Genomic DNA, 21,734 nt, shown 5'->3' on the forward strand with positions numbered 1-21,734 from the left:
TGAGGGCAAAGAGCTCTGCCTTTTGAGAGGTTATAGGGAGGTAGCTGGCCTCCAGGACTGACAAAGCAGTAAGGACAGCACAGGCTGCTCTGCGGCAGTTGTCTGGCCCAACAGTTAAGCTTCCATCTACAAAAATTGTCAGGTCTGGTGACGGCAAGGGGTGGTCAAAGAGGCATTCCCGAGATGTATGTAAGGCCTCAAGTACTTGAGGACAAGAGTGGGTAGTTGGAGAGGTAGAGCTGGATGTTGTGAGAAGAGAAGCCGGGTTAAGAGGTGGAGAGACATAGAGAAAAATGATGGGATTTTTTTTTTTTTTAAAGAGAGAGTGAGAGAGGAGAGAGTGAGAGAGAGAGAGAGAGAGAATTTTTTTTTTTAATATTTATTTTTTAGTTCTCGGCGGGCACAACATGCTTGTTGGTATGTACCGCTGAGCCACATCTCCAGCCCAATGATGGGATTTTCGATGAAAAGTAAATGAAGCCCCTGAATTCGAGAGGGGCCCAGGAAAGAGAGATTTATGTCTGAGGAGGTGCTGGAGTCTATGGGTGGACAAGAAGGAGGGTCAACTTTAGAGATTCTTTGGTAAGTTCAGCAGCTACCGCAAGAGCCCAGAGTCAGGGCAGTCATCCCTGTACTGTAATAGAGAGTTATGCTACGTGACAGTAAGAGGGTCCAATGGGCGGGGCCAGAAGACCAGTGGCAATCCCTTGTTTTTCTTCTGTAAAGAGGTGGAAGGGACAGGGTTGGGGTTGCGTAGGGAGAGTGGAAGTGAGGAGATCAAAGCATCTCTGAGTTTGAGGAAAGAACAAGAGACCTGTGCTGGTGATGTCAACGGTCCAACGGGAGTGTCTCTAGCTGCCTGGTAAAGGGGCTTGGCAAGAAGAGCAAAATTGGGAACCCAGTGTCAGAAAAATCCAGTGAGCCCCCAAAACGAGAGGATCTGGTCTGCTGACTCAGGAGGCAGCAAGTTCCTACGAGCTTGGATTCTGTGTATAGTGAGGCTTTTGGAGGTAGGGTTTGTTTATTTATTTATTAATTTTTTATTTTTTTAAGTCTAGAGTCAATGGGTTTGTTTTTTTTTTTTTTTAGAGAGAGAATTTTTAATATTTATTTTTTAGTTCTTGGCAGACACAACATCTTTGTTGGTATGTGGTGCTGAGGATCGAACCCGGGTCGCACGCATGCCAGGCGAGCGCGCTACCGCTTGAGTCACATCCCCAGCCCCGGTTTTGTTTTGTTTTGTTTTGTTTTTTAAAAAGAGAGTGAGAGAGAGGAGAGAGAGAGAGAGAGAATTTTTAATATTTATTTTTTAGTTCTCGGCAGACACAATATCTTTGTTGGTATGTGGTGCTGAGGATCGAACCCGGGCCGCACGCATGCCAGGCGAGCGTGCTACCGCTTGAGCCACATCCCCAGCCCCCGGTTTTGTTTTTTTTTAAAGAGAGAATTTTATTTATTTTTTAGTTTTTCGGCAGACACAACATCTTTATTAGTATGTGGTGCTGAGGATTGAACCCGGGCCGCATGCCATGCCAGCGAGTGAGCTACCGCTTGAGCCACATCCCTAGCCCCTGGAGTTAGGGTTTAGAATACCCAGGTAGGTAACTGAGGGGATCGAGAGTTGAACTTTGGTTGGGGAAACATGGTATCCTCAGGAACCTAAAAAGTTGAGTAGGTGGGCAGTGTGTTCCTGGGAAGTTTCTAAAAATGGGCTGCATAAGAGGAAGTCATTTACATATTGTAGGAGGGTACTGACTCTGAGATCACAGGTAGCTAAATCCTGGGCCAGTACCTGTACAAACAGGTGGGGATTATCCTGGAAGCCTTGAGGGAGGACAGTCTAGGTTAGTTGATGAGAGGTGAGGGTGTCAGGGCCCTCCCAGGTGAAAGCTAACAGGAAGTAAGAATCAGGATGAAGCGGGACTGTTAAGAGGGCATCTTTGAGATCTAGAACTGTGAATGAGAGATTGAGGATGGTATGTGAGAGAGGGGGGTATAAGGGTTAGGGACCACTGTATGAAAGGGAATAATTGCTTTATTGAATAATTGGAGATCTTGTGCTAAGTGGTATGCTCCTAACGGTTTGCGGACAGGTAGGATAAGAGTGTTGCAGGGAGTCAGTGGGAATAAGGAGGCCTTGATCTAGTAGTCGCTCGATGATGGGCTTGAGTCCCTTGCAGTGAGGGAAAGAAATGGGAAATTGAGGATAGAAGGGAACTTAGAGGCGGGCTTTAGCTGAGTCTGTACTTTTTGATGGTATGTTGCTATTACTGGTTTGAAAGTGTCCCAGACTTGGGTCTATGAGGTCTGATAGGAGGGGATGAGTGATGGTGGGGGAGGATGTGTCCATAGTGAATTGAATCAAGGGGAGGAGGAGCTGGGAGTAGGGGCATGGGGTGAGAGCTGGAGGGTAGCCCCCAAGAGCTGGAAAATGTCTCATCCTAGGAGGGGAACTGGACAGGAAGGGATAACTAAAAAGGAGTGAGTAAAAGGATGTCCTTCTAGGGAGTAAGTCAGACTGGCCATTCTCTTTGGGAAGGAGGGTGTTCCGTCTCCTGTGACTGAGATCTGGGAGGGAATATAAAGGCCTGGAGTGGGCAGGCAAGACAGAATAGGTAGCCCCCATGTCCACAAGGAAGGTAATGGACTTATCTGCCTCCTGAAGCCTTACCCTGGGCTCAGCAAGGGATATGGGGGCCCTTGAGTTTAAGCTTCTTTAGTCGTCAGCCAGTCCCAGAAGCTCAAGAGAAAGGATGGCCTGTCCGGCTATACCCCCATGTTGAGGTGCCAGTGGGGGACCAGCCAGGGAACAGTCACTTTTCTATTATCCAGCTGCTTGCAGCTGGGGGGCCAAAAGAGAGACCATGGGTTTGGCCCCTTGTCTGCATTTGAAGTAGGCCCTGGGTGGGGCAGACTTCTGAAGATTCCTGGGAGCCCTGGTGGGGGCCAGAAATGGCCGCAGAGCTGGGACCAGGGCTTGTGTCTGGAGTGCCACCTTTTTCTGTAAGCGGGCCTGAAGGCTAAGTTTAGCTGTTTCCTCACAGGCATTATAGACTTTATTTAAAGGCCATTTTCACTAGGTCTGGGATGGGGGCTTGGATCATCCTCAGCCCACTTTAGCTTTTTTCTAATATCGGGGGCTGACTGGGTAATAAAATGAATGGCCAGAATGGTCACCCCAGAAGGAGATTCAGGGTTTAATCTAGTATAGAGAGCGAGGGCCTCTATTAAGCGGTGAAGGAACATTGCAAGCCCCTGAGTGACTTCTGTTAGTTTATTAAAATTAACAACCTTATTAGAAAATGCCTGCATGCCTGCCAGCAGACATTGTATCATCTGGGCACAGCAGCATTTTTTCCATTTTGATAGTCTCAGTCAGGTTGGTGTTGGGGACTGCTGCCATGCCTGTAGGCATGGTGTTATCAATCAAATGAATCTGGTCTGCATGGTCCCGGGCAGCTACCCGGACTTTCATCTGGGGTAAGGGTGGAGGTGAGGATGACATGAATATCATGCCAAGTAAGGTTATAGGATTGGGAAAGGTATTTAAATTCTTTGATATAGGTAGTGGGGTCAGCAGAAAAGGAGCCTTTTTCAATTTGGGAGAGGTCTTGTAAAGAAAAAGGGACATGAGGGCTGGGGATGTGGCTCAAATGGTAGCGCGCTCGCCTGGCACGCGTGCTGCCCGGGTTTAATCCTCAGCACCACATACAAAGATGTTGTGTCCACCGGAAAAAAAAAAACCTAAAAAATAAATATTAAAAAATTCTCTCTCTCTCTTTCTCTCTCTCTCTCTCTCCTTTTTTTTAAAAAAAAAAAAAAAAAAGAAAAGAAAGGGACATGAATCCAGACAGTGCCTTCAGATCCTACCATCTCAAGGAGAGGACAGAGAAATTCAGGATCTTGGGTCATTTGTCAAGACCTCGTATAGGGAAAGATCTTACTGGGGAAGAGACAGGGGAAGGAGGGTCATCTAATTCAGGTGGAGCTGGTTCTGGATAAGGAGGAAGGTCAGGAGGACAGAAGAGTCTGGGGGGTGGTAAGGAGAGTGTCTCCAGAGGTGCAATAAGTGGAGAGGGATCAGGGTCAGGAGCAGGGGGGACTTGGAAGGAGGAGTTTCTTTTGAGAGGAAGACTTGGAAAGTGGAGCAGATAGAGCAGAAAGCGGGGAGGGAGAGCAAGCCCAAAAGGCCTGAAATAAAGAACCCCTGGGGCTGGGGATGTGGCTCAAGCGGTAGCGCGCTCTCGCCTGGCATGCGTGCGGCCCGGGTTCGATCCTCAGCACCACATGCCAACGGAGATGTTGTGTCCGCCGAGAACTAAAAAAAATAAATAAATATTAAAAATTCTCTTCTCTCTCTCTCTCTCTCTCTCTCTCTCCCCCCCCCCCCTCTCTCACTCTCTCTTAAAAAAAAAAAGAGTGTGGTAGAGGGCAGCAGCTCACATGATGATCAGGAAGCAGAAAGTCTCCACTTGCCAGACACAAATATTAAAAAAAAAAAAAAAACAAAGAACCCCTAACAACTTTTCCGTCTCAATTTGGAGATTTCATGTATAAACACCCCAAGGGAGTTTTGGGGTCCAGAGTGGACTCTGATGTTTCGACCTACACCCTCCCCCCAGCAGGAAGGAAAAAATGGTCCCAATTACCTACTCTGCTCACAGAACAGAGTGGCCTAGCCAGGGACTGAGATGTCTCTTCAGGCCACTGGGGGTTGGACGTGTGGGGAGGGGAGTCTTTGAAGCAGCTGTGATTTACGGATAGAGTCCCTGCAATCTGGAAGTAGTCCAAAGATCAAAGAGAAAGGGACTTAGTCCACATCTGCTGGATACGATGAGGGTGAGTGGTCTTAAGATCGCAATTAGTTCTGGTGGCGAAGAATGGCAGCCTCAACTCCTAAGGGGAAGCTTTGAACTCCCAGGTTTCGGCACCGAATGTAAAGCAGAAAAGGGCACACAAGATCAGGAACCATGGAACAAGAATGAGGCACCAAAAGAAGGTTTATTGGGGAGGGCGCTCCCACAGAAGAGGTTCACTGGTCCTGGAAAGGGTGAGGGCCAGGAAAGCCGCAGGCTGGGAAGGCAAGAACAATGCTAATAATAGAAACTGGAGGTAGGAGGGCCTACGCCATCTAAATTGAAGCTACAGATAGCAGGTTGGCAGAGCCAAGTTTAGGGGGATTGTGTTTGTTGCGGGTTGGTCAGGAGTGATTGAATTGATAGGGCGACTGCTTCCACTGGTGGGAACCTTTGGTGGTTGGGGTCCATTGCCATGTCAGTCTCTGATTGACCATTTCAGGTCTCCTCAGCCAGGTAGAAAGTCCCCCACAACCACCATGAAAGGGGAGGAGGAAGGAAAGCCTGTCATCCTAATGTGTTTTGCTTTTGTGTGTATGTCCAATGTTTTCTTGTTTTTTACTTAGTCCCCATAAATACTTATATAAAATGGCCTTATAGCACACCATCTTGTTGTTGAATCTTAATTTTCTTCACCTCTCCTTTTGGGGCATTTAGGTGAGTACTTTTGTGTTACAGTTGTTGGGGACTGATTGTATTGCCACAAGCATCTTCGGGATATGGCCTTTGTGTCTGTTGGGCTTTGTCTAGACCTTGGGGTAATGGTTAGATGATATGGTTCCAATCCTTTTTTTTTTTTTTTTTTTTAGCTATTTAATGTGACCCAAGCAAGTCCCTCAAAATCTCTTAAGCTTCAGTGTCCTGATCTATAAAATGATTTACCTCCTTCACAGATTTAAATGTGATTATAATATGTGTGAAGTGCTTACACATGAATATTGAAACAAACATTGCATTGTATGGTGGAGGTAGTGCAAGAATGGAGCAATGGAAATGTCATTTTCACGTTTGATGTGATTCCTTAAAGACACATTCTCAGAATTTTGCTTCTTAGGTGGTAATGGAGGTGTCACATGAAGGAAGGTTTTGGGCAACACTGCTGACTGGTGTTGCTAAATGTGCATATGATATTAGATCATAATTGGATACTTTTGCATAGAATTTCTGGTGCTCTTCTCTTGGGGCCCACTGACAAGAAATGTGAAAACATAAAATGAATTTTACATAAGGGCCAGGAAAAGGATACAGGAAAATGTAGCCTGGTTGTTATTCCTTCATTTTGGAACAACTGCAGTGTTTGATGTTGACAAGCACTACTTAAAGAAGTGCTTAGTTGATTTGGGTTCTCTGTTATTGAGGTACTCCCTTAATTTTCTGTAACTTTTGTTCTATTCCCAGTCTAATCCTCTTTTTTTACTTTGTCATTGCCTCTGTTATTCCAGGAATAATCTGAGGGATTAGAGATGTCAGCCCCAAAGAGGGAGGAAAGACTAGAGGAAGGTGCAGATTGAGAAAGCAGAAAGCTTATCTTGCTTTTCATGAAATGTGTCTGCCCGTGGCTTTATTGCTTAAACTGGCATGAACAGTCAGAACATGGACTTATTGCAATTCTTTTTTTTTTTTTAATGGTACTGAGGATTGAATTCAAGCGTACTTAACCATTCAGCTAAATCCCAGCCCTTGTTTATTTTTCATTTTGAGAAAGGGTATCACTAAGTTGACCTAGAACTTGCAATCTTCTGCCTCAACCTCCCAAGGTGCTGGGATCACAGGCATGTACTATCACTCCCAGCTGTTGCTTTTTTTTTAAGTTATAGGTGGATACACAATGTCTTTACTTTATGCAGTGCTGCGGATTGAATCCAGAACCTCATGCATGCTGGGTGAGCACTCTACCTCTGAGCCCCCAGCTGTTTCTTTTCTTTGATAGTCACAGATCTTTATAATCAGAAATGGTTTCTCAGTGATAACCACAAGTTGTACAAACAGGATAAGTGCAAGGTTTGTTTGAAGACTTTTAATAGGAAAACAGAGCTGTTCTTATATTTGTGAACAAAATATTATCTCTATCTGCTAAGGATGATCTCTGTGACTACCAGTTTTTTTTTTCATGGTCAGCTCTTATTTCTTTTATCCCTTAATTTAGGCCTTTATCAGTCTCACCATCACTTCCCAGTCTATAGATAGCCTTGTCTAGTTTTTCTGTCTTAATTATTGGTACCACCATTCACCAAGCTGTAAACAAGATTTGCTCTTGATTTACTTTTCCCAGGCAGCCTTTCCTTATCTCCTGAGTCTGTCAGTTCTCGCCTCTGTACCATTTTATGCTTATTTCTTGGTATGCTTTTCGAGGATTACAGATTAACAGTTTGTAAGCCAGGGTGTGAATTCTTTTGAGATGGAGTTCCACTTTTTTTTTTTTTTTTTTTTGCATATTAGCACCTACCAAAAATGCCCAGTTATCTTGTGTTCTTGTTAACTGGCTAAGCCCATGTCAATAAATTCAAAACTTAAGAATTTGTTTTTAATTTGTTCTACTTAGTTGTTCATGACAGCAGAATGCATTTCAGTTCATCGCACACAAATGGAGCCCATTTCAATTCTCTGGTTGTATACAATGTAGAGACGCACCAATTGTGCAATCATACATGTACATAGGGTAATGATGTCCATCTCATTCCATCATCTTTCCTATCCCCATGACTCCTCCCCACTCTCCCCTTTGCACAATCCCAAGTTCCTCCATTCTTCCCATCCTCCCCTTTCCATCATGGATCAGCATCTGTTAATCAGATATTAATATTTGGCCTTTTAGTTTTTTGGGTTGGCTTACTTCAGTTAGTATGACATTCTCCAGCTCCATCCATTTACCTGCAGATGCCTTAATTTTATTCTTTTAAATGCTGAGTAACATTCCATTATGTATACATATCACAAAAACTCTTGCTAATTTAACCTCCAAATTCTACTGTATGCTCCCACTTGTAAACAAAAGACAATACTTGTCAAAGGACCTTTTTCATGAAGCCAGCTGGCCTCTTAATTAGAGGGGGTTTAAATCTGAATATATGATTCCTGGCTTGTGACACATATCTAGGTAAATTTAGGCAATTCTCAACAGAAACCTGAACTTTATACAGTTGTAATGAAACAGTTTTCAGGAGTGAGGTTAAAGCCTTTTATATTGTAAATGTATTTAAAAAATAGTTAAATGATTCGGGTTACTGAAATGAAAGACGAGTGTTTGCTTTCTTTGACTGCTGAGAAGTTATGTGTCCGGTGTTTGGAATGTACTGATTTCATAACCATAGTGGGACTAGGCCATAAACTGCCCAGTTATTCTATTCTCACAAGGTGGATAGGCTTTCTTTAATATTTTTGATGTCTAAATGTAACTCATATTTTATTGATTATCAAGATAAAAGGTAAGTTTTTATGCTTTTGAATAATGAGTAGCTGTAAAGACACTATCTATAATCATAACTATAATGAATTTTAAAAATTTTGAATTTTATTTTACTGTAGTAGAACATGCCAAATCTTTCCTTTCAAACTTACTAACAGCAGACTCTGCCTCAAATGATTGGCTGCACTCACATTCTTTTATGTTCCCTCTATTTGTTTTTGTTTGTTTGGATATCAGATGTTTGTAACAGTTTTATTTGCAATAGCCAAAAACTGGAAACAACCTACATATCCATAAACAGAAGAATGAACACACAAATACAGATCTAGTATCCCTAATCTGAAATCTGAACCTTTTTTAATACTGTTGATGCTCACTGGTAAAGTCGTGTGTGTGTGTGTGTGTGTGTGTGTGTGTGTCTCTCTCTCTCTCTCTCTCTCTCTCTCTCTCTCTCTCTCTCTCTCTCTCTCTCTAAACCCAGGCCTTACACATGATACGCAAGTGCTTCTACCACTACTTCCCCAGCCCCTTGACTGGTAGAATGAATGCAAATGTTCCAAAACACTGAAATCCGAAAGGCTTTTGGCCCTGAGTATTTTGCATAAGGGATATTTAATCTGTAGTGGGACACTCTTAGAACAGCATACTTCTTGGTAATATAAAGAGAATTAACTACTCATATAAGCAGCATTGATTAAACCTCAAACTAAGTATGCCACATGAAGGAAACCAGAGGGAAAAAGGATTGATACGTTATCATGTCAATTGTGTAAAGTTGTAGAAATGCAAATTAATCTATTGCAAAGTAAAATAAATCAGTGGTGGTCTGGAGGACTGGAGAGTACAGAGAATTATTAAAGGGAATGAGGTAAATATGAGTGCCTCTCATTTTTAATTACCATGAAAATAGACACACGTACATGTTCATATGTTCATATTAACAAAAAGAACGGACTGAAGGTGTCGTGTGGGACATAATTAAACTTGGAAGCCAGCTTGTTCAGCAGATCAGATTTGACAGATAAAAGCTGGAAAAGATAAGTGTGCTGCAAATATGGGGATTAATTAAAGGTCTATTTATAGAACAATTAACCCTGCCCCCATTTGCAGGAGGGAAAAATCTGTTTATTTTTAAGAAATAGAATAAATTGGGGAGAAATAGGGTCCTTAGAATATAAGATTTGGCCGATTTAATTTACCCCTTGAGTTATTTTTTTTTATTATTATATTTTTAGTTGTAGGTGGATACTTTTGTTTTATTCATTTATTTGTATGTGGTGTTAAGGTTGGAACCCAGTGTCTGTGCTCCACTTCTGAGCTAACAACCCCACCCCCTCCCTTGAGTTTTGAATAACAACTGCTTCTAATCTTTCACCCTAAAGGAAAACTTGTCAGTTGACAAGTTCTATCCATATACACAGATCTTAGGGTTCATTTTCCTGACCTTTGTCTACTTTTAAGAAAATAAAGGTACTATCATAAAACATTAAATTAACCATTTAAAGTATGCAATTCTGAGCTGGGGATGTGGCTCACTGGTAGAATACTTGCTGGCTTGTGCAAAGCCCTAGGTTTGATTCCCAGCACTGCCCCCCCCAAAATCAAGAGCATATGCTCGGCATGCACAAAACCTGGGTTCATTCCCCAGTACCAAAAATAAATAATGTGTAAAATTTAGTTTTATTTAGTACCTTCACAGTGTTGTACAGCTGTCATTTCCATCTAGTTCAAAACTATTTTCATTATCCCTAAATGAAACCCAGTACTTATTAAGCATTATTCCTACTACCTGCTGCCAGTAATATTTTCTCTTTGTCAATTTACCTATTCTACATATGTCACATAAATGGAATTATGCATTACATGATCTTTTGTGTTTGTCTGCTTTTACTCAACATAATACTTTTGAGATTTATTCAGTTGTAGCACACATCAGTACTTTTTTTTTTTTAAATAGTGACCCTTTGTTTCTCTCTTTTTTTTTTTTTTTTAAATATTTATCTCCTAGTTTTTGGCGGACACAACATCTTTGTTTGTACGTGGTGCTGAGGATCGAACTCGGGCCGCACGCATGCCAGGCGAGCGCGCTACCACTTAAGCCACATCCCCAGCCCATGACCCTTTGTTTCTCAATGTGAAGGGCTAACCAAGAAAACATGCAAAATGAAAGAGACATAGAAAAATTAACTTTAGCCAAAACAGACAGTAGATAATTTTGCTTATCTTTTTTTTTTTTTTTTTTTGGTATTACGGATTGAACCCAGAGGTACTTAACTACTGAGCCACATCCCCAGCCCTTTTTTTTTTTTTTTTTTTAGAGAGAGAGAGAGAATTTTTTTTTTTTAAAGAGAGAGTGAGAGAGGGGAGAGAGAGAAATTTTTTTTAATATTTATTTCTTAGTTCTCGGCGGACACAACATCTTTGTTGGTATGTGGTGCTGGGGATCGAACCCGGGCCGCACGCATGCCAGACGAGCGCGCTACCGCCTGAGCCACATCCCCAGACCCCCCAGCCCTTTTTAATATTTTATTTAGAGACAGGGTCTCATTGAGTTGCTTAGTGCCTCACTAAGTTGCTGAGGCTGGCTTTGAACTTGGAATTCTCCTCCCTTGGCATCCCATGCCAGTAGGATTACAGGTGTGCGCCGCCACACCTGGCAATTTTGCTTATCTTTAATAGTGGACTATTTAATATTCTCTTTTTTTTTTTCATATTTTATTTTTAGTTCTCGGCGGACACAACATCTTTGTTGGTATGTGGTGCTGAGGATCGAACCCGGGCCGCACGCATGCCAGGCATGGCGCGCTACCACTTGAGCCACATCCCCAGCCCTATTTAATATTCTCTAGGATATTCAAGATATGACATCCATAAAGCTATCAGCTTCCATCAGGAAGAAAAGAAAAGAAAAAGAGCTCATGGGACAAGTTAATAAGTTTGCTAAATTAAAAAAAAATATTCCATAGATAGATGAGAAGATCTTTCTCTTTTTTTTTAATATTTGGTTTTTAGTTGTAGATGGACACAATAACCTTTATTTATTTTATTTTTGTATAGTGATGGGGATTGAAACTAGTACCTCACATGCACTAGGGAAGCACTCTACTGCTGAGCCATAACCCCAGCCAGTCCAAGAAGATTTTTCTTGCCAGCATGTGGCACACATGTGTAATCCCAGATATTACAGGAAGCTTCTGCAGGAGAATCATAAGTTTCAAGGCCAGTCTTCGTGACTTATTGAGACCCTATCTCAAAATATCAAAGGGCTGGGGATGTAGCTCAGTGATAAAGGGCATCTGGTTCAGTGTCCAGTACTGGAAGAGAAAAGAAACATCATTCTCAAAGTACAGGCAAAAATATATGTAGGAAAAAGGAGATATCAATGCAGGAAATATAGCATCTATCAGAATTTTTGGAACATAAAAACAAAAATTATTAAAGAGAAGAAAATGTTGGCAATGAAATAAAAAGAAAGTTTTTTTGGATCTAAAAAGAGGCGCAGCCTATGGTTTTCATATTGAAAGGGTCTTTCCATTGTTCAGAAGGCTAAATAAAGACCCAATAACAATATACCAAGTCTTCCATAAGAAATGGAAATCAGACATCTCATCAGGAGGAGTGACAAACAGAAGTCAGTAGAATAACAATCTTCAAAATCTTTTTTTTTTTTTTTTCCAGTACAGGGGATTGAACTCAGGGGCGCTGAGCCACACGACAGCCCTTTTTATTTTTTAAGACAGGGTCTTGCTAAATTGCATAGTCTCGGTTATCGCTGAGGTGGGCCTCTAACTTTCAATCCTCCTGCCTCAGCCTCCCCAGTTGCTGGGATTAAAAGGCGTGAGTGCCACCATGCCCAGCTCTTCAAAGTCTTGCAGGGGGGAGAGGTGATTTTTTTTTTTGGGGGGGGGATTATTTATTTATGTATTTATTTGGTACTAGGGATTGAACTCCGGGGTACTCAACCACTGAGCCAAGTCTTATTTTGTATTTTATTTAGAGATAAGGTCTTGCTGAGTTACATAGCACCTTACTTTTGCCGAGGTTTCCTTTGATCTCAAAATCCTCTTGCCTCAGTCTCTCAAGCTGCTGGGATTGACAGGCGAGTGCCACTGTGCCTGGCCCTGGGGGGTGGGGTGGGGGATTTAAAATTTAGAATCTTCATTGCAAGTAAACATGTTTTCAGGCATGTTAGGATTCCCCAAATTTATTTCCCTTTTGTGTTTGTGTGTTGGGGGGCGACATTGGTACTGGGAATTGAACCGAGAGCCTTGTAGCTTTCTACCATGGAAAGAGAGCTGCATGGTAGAAATTCTTTTTTGAATTAGTTACTTGAAGATAAAAATTAAAAAGAAGAAAATAGAATGAATGGAGTAAGTAATCAATAGAAGAATCTAGACAAATGACTGGAACACATTTCTCCTGGATAGGAAGACTGATAATGGTGGAGAGGAATGTGATAGCAGTATCATTCCTTTTTATCAATGTTTTTTTTTTTTTCCTTTTGGTATCAGGGATTGAACCTAGGGACACTTAACCACTAAGTCACATCCCTAGCCCTTTACTTTTTTATTGAGACAGGGTCTCACTAAGTTGCTTAGGGCTTTGCTAAATTGCTGAGGCTGGCTTTTAACTTGCAGTCCTCCTGGCTCTGCCTCAAGCCCACTGGGATTACCTGTGTATATCACGTTACCCATCAGAGTGATTTTTATGAACCATTGGATTTTCTTTGTTCGTTGATAATTGGGATAGGTTAAAAATTGTTTCTCAGTAAATTTACTGAGTGCTTTCTTAAAAGTACTTAAAGGTTTCTTTACCTTTAATTTTGGTCCTTTCACTTTTTAGGATGATAAGAGAAGTATTTATAAATAATATAACCTTTTCTACTTCTACTTCAGATTTTTCTGATAGAGCCACTGCAGATATCTTTGATTATCTTGTTCTATTGAAAAACAGTGACTTCTTCAAACTCACCTTAAGAACAACTTTATATTGCTCTTCTCCCTAACCCATATACTTGAATTTTGCCTCAAACTTTCTATCAGCATCTCTGCTTTTCCTGCTAACCTCAGGACATCTTAGTGCCCCATCTTTTTTTACCTTCTATAGAGGAACTTTATCTGGGTGTGTCACTAGATTGAGCATTGCTGAAGGCTTGGATGGTCTTGTGGTCTGCCAGCACTTAGAAGGCTGTGGGTATGTGATGACTGGAGGCTGGACTACTAGGAGACAAGCAGAGGGTGGTCTTAACAGATGGTACAGACATTGCCCCGGATGCTTGAATATGTTAGAAAAGGAAACAAAGCAAAACAGACAAACAAAAACTCCGCCTTCCAGGAGCTTGCATTCTGTTCCTTGTTGTTTATGAGGTTTTTCATAAAAGTTATAAAAACTGGATTATGTTTTTTTGTTGTGGTGGTGGTGGTGGTGCTGGGAATTGAACCAGGGCCTTATGCATTTTAAGTGCATGCTCTATCGCTGAGGTACGTCCCCAGCCTTGGATTATGTGTTCTGAGCAAAGCAGAGTGGATAGCTTAGGTTAGCAGTCCACAGGTAGAAACTGTACTTTGATACTTGCTTTTGAAATCTGTGGCTTTGTCATTAAGATGTGCTGGCCTCTTAGGTGTCCTCCCTTTGGAGAAGAGGAGAGACACAGATGTACTGCCTAGCTGGTATTTAGTATTCCTTTTCTTTTGCCTGGTGGGAAGAGACAAAATATTGTTTGAAATAACATTTGAAAAGATGGGATTGTAGTTGTAGGAATAGAGATTCAACTTTTACTTATTGTGTGTGGTTCATTTGCTACTGGCTCCCATCTACATTTCTTTTGATTGTATTTGCTAGAATTGACCTTCATCTGCTGAAATGCTGTATGAGATGCATCCCTGGAAATTCTAGAAGGGACTGAAACTAGGATTTTGTACTAAGTACTTCCCAGAGGGTTTTCAATTAAATGCACCCTAAAAAGATATGCTGGCTAAGATTTGCTTCAAAGTAATCTGGAGGGTAGGAATGGAGACACAGTGGGCCTGGCCACAAGTTCATGTTAGAGCTAGGTGATAGATACATGGTTTTTATTATTTTCTTTACTTTTGTAGATGTTTTGAGATTTTTCATAATAATAAAAAAGTACGCTTACGGTCAAAGAATGACTTTGTTTTCATTACTATATTACTATATTTTGCATATATGATTGGCAACCATAGTAGTGAGACTAGTGAGAAATTTTCAAATTTGTTTTTATTAATCGGATTTGAAGCAAGTATAATGTGGGTGCTTCAGTTAAGTCAGTCATCCTTCTAGTGAGCCTATAAAGTGAAAGGGGGTAAAGTTATGATTAGGTGCCTGAGATTTAACCTTTATAGAGACTGAGAATATGTAGGTGTGAAGTATGGGGAAAGTGAAGCTCCACCACTTAAATAGACTTCGGGATAAGCTTTGTCTATTAACTCAGAAGCTCTCTGGGACATCCTCTATACCACCACCACCCACGCTCATTTTTCCCCATCCTATACTGGTGTTTACCTATTCCTTTGTCTCTGTGCCTTAACCTTGTTTCTCCCTCTTACCCCTTTATTACCTTCTTATGTCCTTCCCTTCTTTGACCTCCTAAGACCTGAATCCATCCATCTTGACCTCTTTAGGCTAGATTTCCTGTATCATGTCCCCTTCTACCCCAAGATCAGAAGCTGACCCACAATTCACTCTTTTTCTTCATCTCTACATTTTAGTGAATGACCACTAGTGTTTGTTAAAAATGTGATTGGACCACGGAGTGGCTTAACAGAGGCTGAGGCATGAAGACTCATTCATGTAGCCTTAAAAGATTTCAGGCAGTTGGCAAGTAAGAATTTTAAATAAAAATTGAAACTACCACCTGTATTTTTTCAGGCCGTTGATGCTCACTGCCATCAGCTGCATCCTCCCTATGGCACTGGTAAGTTTGGGAAGGGCTGTTGACAGTTTTGGTGGGCTGCTGGATTTCTTTTTTCTGGGGAAATAACTTGCAAGCTGTGTTAACTTGTCCTTGAGGGCTAGATAGCTTGAACCAGCTAGAGAAAGCTAAAAAGATGAAGCAACTGATCATGTTCATGGATTTCCTTGGGGGAATTGTCAGGAACAAAAGCAATTCAGTATGTGCCATGATCTTTATATAAAATTAGTATGTTCTGTGTATTGTTTTAAATATAAACATACACTCCAAGTGTTCTCTCTGGGATGTCAAATAATAGTTAAATTTCCTGAAACTCTTTAAAACGTTTGTCTGAAAGAAAGATGTTGGCTTGTAGAAAAGGTCTTAAATATCAAATGTGCTTGGAATTTCCTTCAGTAGCAGGATATATCTTATTTGGTATTTTAATTTTTTTGTGGTTAGGGGACCCAAATGTTTCTTCCAATGATTAATTCGAAATTTTGATAGACTCTTGCCTAAAGTTTTTAGTTTGGAGAGGCTTAGTGGAAACCAGAAAAATGTGACTGTCACTTACTAACACACTTCATGTAGACTTGAAGTTAAATTTCCTGAAACTCATTAAAACGTTTGAAAGAAAGATGTTGGCTTGGGACTTACAATTTGAAATATGATTTCACCACAGTCTGCTTTCTGTTTAAAGACCTAGTGGAGAAAGTAAATACTGATTAAAGTTGAAAAATAAAGTGGAACAGCAAGTCACAAAATTGTAAAGTATACGCCCACAAAGAAATTCCTGTTGACATTGTTTCCTTTAAGATCTTGAATCCCTGCAACTGTCTCTTTGTAGTGAGTCTGTCAAAGACCATAGAGATTCAGAGGTTTTATTTTACCAGGGTAGTTTCCATTCTAAACTGATAGTTGGAGTTCATTTCTCTGATCCCTAAAACCTTTTGAGACTGTGGAAGAAAATGCCTCCAGAACATCTTATAAAATGCTGAAGTTTTGGTTTTGTGTGCCGTGCTATTGATCATGTCAGTAACTGCTTGCTGGTAACAGCACCTAAAGCATTCATATATACTTCATTGTATGTCTGTGAGAAAAATCTTAGAAAAATTAACCGGTATCCTGGATTTCCCCGTGGTCTCTGCTTTCAGCTGTTCAGCTCAGCTTGTGGAGCAGGAATAGAATTATATGGTGCATTAATTAGTTTTACGTTTTTTGCAGTACTGGGAATTGAACCCAGGGCCTTCACATATGCTAGACAAGTGCTCTACCACTGAAATAAATCTCCACTCCTTTTTGTTTTTTCTTTTGAGACATGGTCTCACTAAGTTGCCCAGGCTGGGCTTGAACTAGGAATCCTCATGTTTCAGAACTGGGATTATAGATTTACTAGTTCTTTATTAAAAAGCAGAAAGAAAAATTTGACTTTGCAGCAGTTGACTTCTTTATGTATCTGTGCACAGTGTAACCAAGTGGCTACTACTAAATGTGTTTCAGGCCCTGTGTCAGTGATACATACCTTTCAAGTTTCTGTCGTAAACACAGGCTTATGACCTTCGGAAAGTATTGATGATCAGAAGCAAAGTTCTTTTTGACATGCATATAGCTAAATGCTTTGTGAAATAAAGATCTGGAAACCACCAGGTAGTTGAGGTTTCAGTGCAATAGCAAAACAAAGCTCTATTGGTTTGAGGCCTGTGGGTAATTCGGAGCAGTTTCTAGAGAAAACGATAACAAACATGAACCCACAGTCCTTTGAGCTGGAAAGGAAGCTCCCCATCACTGTCTGATTTATTGTGGTATGGGTTTTGAGGGCAGAGGGAGAAGAGGGGGGAATATGGGATATATTAGGCCTCTGTTCTGACCCCATTTTGACCCACAATTTACTCCTTTTCTTCATCTCTACATTTTAGTGTAAAAGCCTTCTTTCTTTAGGCCTCCCAGAAACTTGTGGGCATCTTCATTCTTTAATGAACTTTGTACCATTGTTTGTTTGCCTCTCCTTCCCTATCTTGTGCATGTAAACTACCTTTCTCAGTTGTCAGAAAATGAAAGAAGAATTCTTGACTTTTGTGCTTATGTTCATACCAGTTAAGGTTCAGGCACAAATTTGATTGCTCAAAGATAGGACACAGAGTGACAAGAGTGAGAGCCATATCTTGAGGAACAATGACATTTATGGAGCTGGCAGATTGGAAGTAGAGCATCCAGTGGGAAACTAAGAAAGTTTGGTCAGGGAGATTGGGAAAGGCCAAAGTGCTGAAGTTCTTAACATTGTAAACCTGTGTGGAAATTATATAGCTTTATACTAGAATTCATAATGTATAATCAACCTTTAATTAAAAGTATGTTAAAACTCTAAAGGGGAATTTTTATTTTTGAAGAAATAGTCCAAGTTATTTGATACAGTAGTATAAAGGTCAGCCATTAGTATATTGTGATATTTGTTAATGCATGCGATTGCTATTGAAATAGTTTGACAAACTTTCCCCCTCTTTTAATATGAAAACTTATAAACATCTAAAAATTTGAAAAAGTTGTACAGTGGATATCCATATATCTGCCATCCAGGTTTTTAATTGCCGATCTTTTACTACATTTGCTTCATCAATCAGCTTTCTTTTTTAAACAGCTTTATTGAAGCATTACTGTTAATTTCATTCATCATTGTGTACCATTATGTTTTAATAAATTTATATATCTGTGCAGCCATACCACATTCCCAGTTTTAGAACATTTCCATCACCCAAAAGGTTCCCTCTATTTGCAATTAATAGCCACTTTTAGCCCCAAGCAACTGCTAATCTTCTGTCTCTAAAGCTTTGTCTTTTCTAGAAATTTTATATGAATGAAATTATAATTTGAAGATTTTTGTTGCTTTATTTGTTTGTTTATATTTTTGGTACCAGGGATTAAACCCAGGGCGCTTAACCACTGAGCCACATCCCCAGCCCTTTTCATTTCTTATTTTGGGACCGGGTCTCAATAAGTTGTTTGGGGCCTTGCTAAATTGCTGAGACTGGACTCAAACTTGTGATCTTTCTCCGTCAGCCTTATGAGTTACTGATATTACAGGCATGTACAACTGCACCCAACTTGCCCCTGTCTTTTAACATAATGTTTCTGAAATTCATTCATATTGTATCACGTGTCAGTTGCATGCTCCTTTTTATTGCTAAATAATGATTTTCCATTGTATGGATATAACACATTTAGTTCATGCATCCATTCATCAGTTGATGAATATTTGGGTTGTTTCCAATTTTGGGCTATTATAAAATATGCTGCTGTGACCATTCATGTCCAGGACTTAATGTAGATGTGTGTTTTCATTTCTTTTGTATAGATATCTAGGAATGGGATTGCTGGGTCACATGGTAAGTGTATGTTTAACATCTCAAAGAAATTGCCAAAGTGTTTTCAAAGGCAGCTCAATTGTTTTATCTTTCCATCAGCATTATGTAAAGACAGTTTTTCTACCTTCTTGCTAACCTTGGGATGGTCAGTCTTTTCATTATTATTATTATTATTATTATCATCCTAGTGACTGTGAAGTGTTATCTTTTGCTTTTAATTTGCATTTTCCTAATGACTAATGATGTCATGGTAATGTAATTAATGATTTTTCCTTGTGCTTATTTGTTATTCATTCCTTGGTTTTTTTTTTCCTTTTTTCTGGTGGTGAAATGGTGAAATGTCTGTTTAAATCTTTTGCAATTCTTTTTTTTTTTTTTTTTTTTTTTTGGTACCAGAGATTGAACCCAGGGAGCTCTACCACTGAGCTATATCCCGGTGCTTTTAGTTTTAATTTTGAAACAGGATTTGCCAAGTTGCTGTGGCTGGCCTCAAATTTGCAATCCTCCTGCCTCAGCCTTCTGAGTAGCTGGAAGTATGGTGTGTGTTACTGTGCCCTGTTTTTTTGCCCATTTTTAATAATTGGATTGTGGGTTAGGGGGTATAGCTCAGTGGTAGAGTGTTTACCTAGCATGTGCAAGGCCCTGGGTTCAATCCCTAGCATTGAAGGGGTGGGGGAAAGTTTAAAAATTGAGGATTGTGCTCTATTCTTGAATTGTTTGAGTTCTTTATATATTCTGAATTAAATTCTTTATCAGATGTAAGATTTGCCAGTATTTTCTCCTAATCTGTGGCTTCTTTCATTTTTTTAATAATGTCTTTTGAAGAATAAGTTTAATTTTTTTTTTAAAGATAGAGTGAGAGAGGAGAGAGAGAGAGAGAGAATTTTTTTTTTTAATATTTATTTTTTAGTTTTTCGGCGGACACAACATCTTTGTTTGTATGTGGTGCTGAGGATTGAACCCGGGCCGCACGCATGCCAGGCGAGCGCGCTACCGCTTGAGCCACATCCCCAGCCCCGAACAAGTTTAATTTTGATGGGATCTAATTTATTACCTCTCTCCTCTCCTCCTTTCCCCTCCCCTCCCCTCCCTTCCCCCACTCCTTTTTAGGATTATACTTTCAGTGTTACATCTAATAAATCTTTGCCTAAATCGGGTTGCAAAGCTTTTCTTTTTTGTTTTCTGCCCAGAGTTTTTTATTTTTAGGTTTTACATTTAAGTCTATTTCTGCATTTTGTATGTTTTATATACATAATTACTCATTGATTCCAGAACCATTTGTTGAAAAGATTTTCCTTTCCACTATGAAATTAAATTGGCACCTTTGTTGAATATTGACCAGAACCATTTGTTGAAAAGATTTTCCTTTCCACTATGAAATTAAATTGGCACCTTTGTTGAATATTGACCATACACATAAGAGTTTACTTATGGACTCTGTTTTGTTGATTTGTGTCTATCCTAAACCTGTATTCTCACTGTCCTGATTACTACAGTAAGTCTTGAAGTCAGATATTATGTCTTCCAACTTTGTTCTTCTCTTTCAAGATTGCTTTGGATATTCTAGATCCTTTATATTTGCACAAATTTTAGGATCAGTTAATGATTTGTACAAAATAGCCCACTGTGATTTTGATTTTAATATTGTGTTAAATCTATAGTTGTATAACCTGGTAAAATAGCTGTGGTCCTATGTGGTCACTGAGCATTTGAAATATAATCAGTTTGAATTGAGCTGTGCTAAAATATAAAATATACCTTGGAATCAGAATGAAAAAAAGGCATGAAAATATTTTTTGTGCATTACATGTTGAAGTAGTAGTTTGGTATATTGGGTTAAAATATTAAAATAAATTTAAGTTGTTCAAATTTCTCTTTGCCATTTGTTTGCAGTTATATAAAAATTTGATTTTGATATATTGATCTTGTACTTTGTTAACTTACTAAATTCATTTTTTATTTCTAGTACTAATTTTGTAGATAACTTTAGGATTTTTTGCATAGACAGTCATTTTGTCGAGGAATATCTTTTCTACATAAACAATCATTTTTTCTATATTTGTTTCTTCTTTTCCAATATCATGTCTTTTTTTCTTTGCATTTGCTAGAGCCTCCAGTATAATATTAAATGGTGTGAGTATTTTTTGCCATTTTCCTGATATTAACATTGACTATTTCATCATTGAGTGAGTATCATGTTTTTCATAGAAGCCCTATGTTGAATTTAGGCAATTCACTTTTCTTCCTAATTTGCTGAGAATTTTTATCTTGAATCAGTATTGAATTTTTTCAGATGGTTTTCTGCATCTATTGAAATGATAATTTGGGTTGTTTTCCCCATTATATAGTTAATTCAGTGAATTATATTCAGGAGAATCCAAAATTAAATCAGCCTTGTATTCCGGTGCTAAACTACACTTGATTATAATATATTATCCTTTTCTGAATTACTAGATTTAATTTTTTGGATTTTTTTGAATTAAAGATTTACATGTCTATAAAGAACATTGGTCTGTTTTAAATTTTTTTTTTTGGTTATGCTTTTGTCGGAGTTTTGTGCTTATGAAATGAATTTGGAAGAAATGTTTCTTCTCAAGTTTCTGGAAGTGTTTGTAAAGATTAGTGTTGGTAGAATTCATCAGTAAAACTCCTAGGTCTAGAATTTTGTGGGAAAATTTTTGATAATGAATTCAATATCTTTAATAAAGAGAGATTTTGTTTTTCATTTTGTGTCAGTTTGGTGTGTGTGTGTGTGTGTGTGTGTGTGTGTGTGTGTGGCGGGGATCAAATCTGGGGCTCTCTGCTTCATGTCAGTTTTTGTATTTTTCAAGGAACTTAAATTTTATCCAAAGTCTCTTTTTTTTCTGAAAAAATAAGCAAATTGTTCATAGTGTTGTCTTATTTTCCTGTTAATATTTCAGATTTTTGTAGGGGGTTTGGGATATAACCCTTTGGTAGTACAATTGCCTATCATGCTCAAGGCTCTGGGTTCTATCCCAAGCACTGAAGAAAAAAAAAATTGTACAGATAATCCCTCTTTAACTTTTGCTTTGGTGTCTTGTATGCTCTCTTTCCTTCCGTAATTGGGCGCCAAATCTACCACGCGGCCTGCGCAGTGGTTTCATTAATGAGGTTCTAGGCATAAAGTTAGTTAGACGAGATCGAAATAAAAACACACAGACTCAGTTACCTTAATTCTATTG

General features: G+C 39.5%; 1 protein-coding gene across 2 annotated transcripts in view; it reads left to right on the forward strand.

The window, feature by feature from the left end:
• Positions 1-21,734, forward strand: part of Arih2 (ariadne RBR E3 ubiquitin protein ligase 2) — a 65,577-nt gene that overhangs the window by 17,412 nt on the left and 26,431 nt on the right. Inside the window, exon 2 of one of the 2 annotated variants that reach the window (XM_077795241.1) lies at positions 15,151-15,196. The exons of the other annotated variant lie outside the window; for it this stretch is intronic. Coding sequence (XP_077651367.1) covers positions 15,158-15,196 — 39 coding nt within the window. The 5' untranslated portion in view covers positions 15,151-15,157. The remainder of the gene's footprint in view (positions 1-15,150; positions 15,197-21,734) is intronic. 2 annotated transcript variants of the gene reach the window in all.

Source organism: Urocitellus parryii, chromosome 2, assembly GCF_045843805.1.
Source record: "Urocitellus parryii isolate mUroPar1 chromosome 2, mUroPar1.hap1, whole genome shotgun sequence".
In the NCBI taxonomy this organism is placed as follows: Eukaryota; Metazoa; Chordata; class Mammalia; order Rodentia; family Sciuridae; genus Urocitellus; species Urocitellus parryii.